Genomic DNA, 2680 nt, shown 5'->3' with positions numbered 1-2680 from the left:
TGGCCGATGCGGCCGCGGGCTCGTCGAGGCAGTGGCGACACGAGTCGGAGTACTGCATCCAAGACGACCAAAAAAGATTACTATGGTGAGAATCGCCGGCTCGTCCATGTGGGTTTTGTGGCAATTGTGTTTTTCACGCGTCGCACGGGCTTCTTCGACGCCGATTTCGCTCGAATTTGACCTCGCGAACGCAATCCGACGGTCGCTACGTGACCGCAGCAATCGCGTAAACCGACCTCACGGCGTACACCTATTATAGTACTTACGGCTAAAAGAACGAAGCACCTTGGTCAGGACCCGCCATTGATCTTTCCGATAAGCCAAGTGTACGACTAGTGGAAGCCCAAGCCGGCAGTGATCATGCCAAAAGTTGGCAAGGACTAAGCTTGATAGCGACCCATAGCGGCTTGCCAGCTTTTCTCTTTCGTCGTTCGTTCGTTCGTCGTCGTTGCTGTTCGCAAGGTCGCAAGTTCACAAGCAAGAAGAAATGATGGGACTCCACCGCACTACATATTATGGTACCAACGACAGCCTCGTGGCCTTGGTGTTGGAAGCGACTGCAAAACGCAAGCTGACTGCTGCGGACCTGTTGCGTTGATTGGCACAAAACGCAGTCGCTTGCATACGAATCACGTGTTTTTCACTTTTTCACGGGTGCATTGCCGCGTGCGAATTACGTTTTTCACATTTATTGGCAAAGGTCATCCATCTCAGGCCCATCCGAGAAGATCGAGCAGCTTCCACTTCCACGTCCAGAGCTCGATGGGCAGCGTCACGCGTCGTTCGACGGCAACCGACTGGCGATAGTACTCAAGCGCTTGCGCGCGGCTACGTTGCACACCGAGGCCCATCTCGTGCATGTAGCCCAAGCTATAGTAGGCCGGCGCACGGTGCTTGTACGACAGCGCCGGGGTGGTCACGAGCGACGTGTAGGCCGCGAGCGCGCGCTTATGATCGCCAACCTTCAACCATGCATCGGCTTGGAGGAGCTTCCCGAGCCCGCTGCCTTGGGCGGCGGCGACTTTGACGAGCCGGTGGCGCACATCATCTAAGAAGCATGAGACCGATGCGAGCTCATGAAGTGCAGAGTACCAGAGGCGATCACGTAGCCTTCTTCGACAAGCCAGAGTGCATTTTCAAGCGCTACTTTGTACCCTTCTTCGGCCACGAGACGGTAAAGGAGGAACGAGGTTGTATAGTCGCCACGGTGAAAGGCCGCATGGGCGCGGTCGAGCCACGGGTGGACGCTGGCTTCGCTCACGCGCTTGTAGAGGGTGACAGCAAGCGCACACGTGCGTGGAAACGGGTGGATCGATGTCTTCTCGATGATACCAGCGTACGCGTGCATGCCGAGGGCATGACCCGACTTGGACGCGGCTTCGTAGTACCGAGCGGCAAGGCTGAGCTGCTTCTTGGCTGTGAGAATACGGGCGACGTAGTACATGGCTTCGGCGTGGCCCTGAAGCGCCGCCTTGTCAAGGTGCTCGAGCGCCACCTCCGTGTTCTGGGCCACACCGTGGCCATACAAGTAGAGAAGGCCAAGCCCGAGAAGCGCTTCGCCGCCCTTGACATCCTTCGCGATAGAGTATGCGGCAAGCGCCTTGGCGTGATGGATAGGACCGCCCCAGCCAAAGGCGTGCAAGTGGCCGAGGTACGCTGCCGCTGGCGTCTCGCCATACGCGAGCGCAAGCCCGAGCCAGTGCCGAACCAGACGGAAGTCGATGGGGCCGCGCTGCAGTAGATGCTTGGCGGCGCGGAAGAGCACCTTGCCGTCTTTGCTGCTGATCGCGGAGGCTGCCACGTACGTAAGCTTGTACTGATCGAGGATAGGATCTCGCTTCTCGTCATCGGCGAGGGATATCGGCTTGCGCCACTGGCCGGCAACCATGGTAGCGCCGTCAGTAACCACGGTCGCGGCTCGCTGCTTGTAGTATTGCAAGGCCGTCGCGCACGAGACGGGCGTGCCCAAACCGTACAGAGCTCGATATCCGAGTGTTTGGGCCGCTCGCGAGTCGCCACCAGCCGCGGCAAACATATCGTATAGCACTGACGTAGCAAGCGACGGCTTGGCGTTAACTGCGGCAAGGAGCGCAAGTGTGTGCTGCGCCTGCGCGTGCCCAAGAGCAGCACTTTGTTGGAACAAACTGTGCGCATCATCGCTCGGAAACGCGAGGTCCCCCAATGCGTAGAGGGCTTCGCTTGTCGCTGCCGCGTCGCCCATGGCAGTGACTTGCGTGTACAATGCGGTCGCATTGTGTTCGTCCACGCCCCTAGTGATTGCGTGAGCGGAAGGAGCCACTGCTTTGAGGTACCGGAGGGCGTGGGCGGCCTCGAGAAGGCGGCCGGCCTCGGACGACACCGTTGTCGACCACGGCTCCTGCGACGTAGCGGCTACGGTGGAGAGCCATACGAGGAGACACGGCGCGCGCATCGTTCGAGAATGCCTCAGGGTCGGGACAGGGCATGCTCTCTCGCGCCGTCTGGATCGGCAAAGCAGCTCTGTGATTGGGTGCTGACAACGACGTCTGCCGCAGCTGGGACCAATCACAGCGGGCCTAGTTCGCCACACCCTATTGACAGCTCACGACGACGACGCCAATGACAACGAAGACAACGCGTCCGAGCATTGAGAGGTGTTGGCCAGTGTTGGCCGTCGCATACAGCACGTGGTATAATGGTC

General features: G+C 59.3%; 1 protein-coding gene across 1 annotated transcript; it reads right to left on the bottom strand.

Annotated features, from left to right (window-relative positions):
• Positions 1–699: 699 nt before the first annotated feature.
• SPRG_17460 (hypothetical protein) lies at positions 700–2431 on the bottom strand (the record flags this gene model as incomplete). Its single annotated transcript, XM_012356850.1, has 3 exons — positions 700–1048; positions 1093–2270; positions 2313–2431. The coding sequence occupies 3 exons, from the start codon at positions 2429–2431 to the stop codon at positions 711–713; spliced, it is 1635 nt and encodes a 544-aa protein (XP_012212240.1). The 3' UTR covers positions 700–710.
• Between the last annotated feature and the right edge of the window lie 249 nt (positions 2432–2680).

Source organism: Saprolegnia parasitica (genome assembly GCF_000151545.1).
Source record: "Saprolegnia parasitica CBS 223.65 unplaced genomic scaffold supercont2.613, whole genome shotgun sequence".
Classification (NCBI taxonomy): Eukaryota; Oomycota; class Saprolegniomycetes; order Saprolegniales; family Saprolegniaceae; genus Saprolegnia; species Saprolegnia parasitica.
Note: the sequence above shows the minus strand (reverse complement) of the source record. Positions and strands in the feature narration are given on the sequence as shown.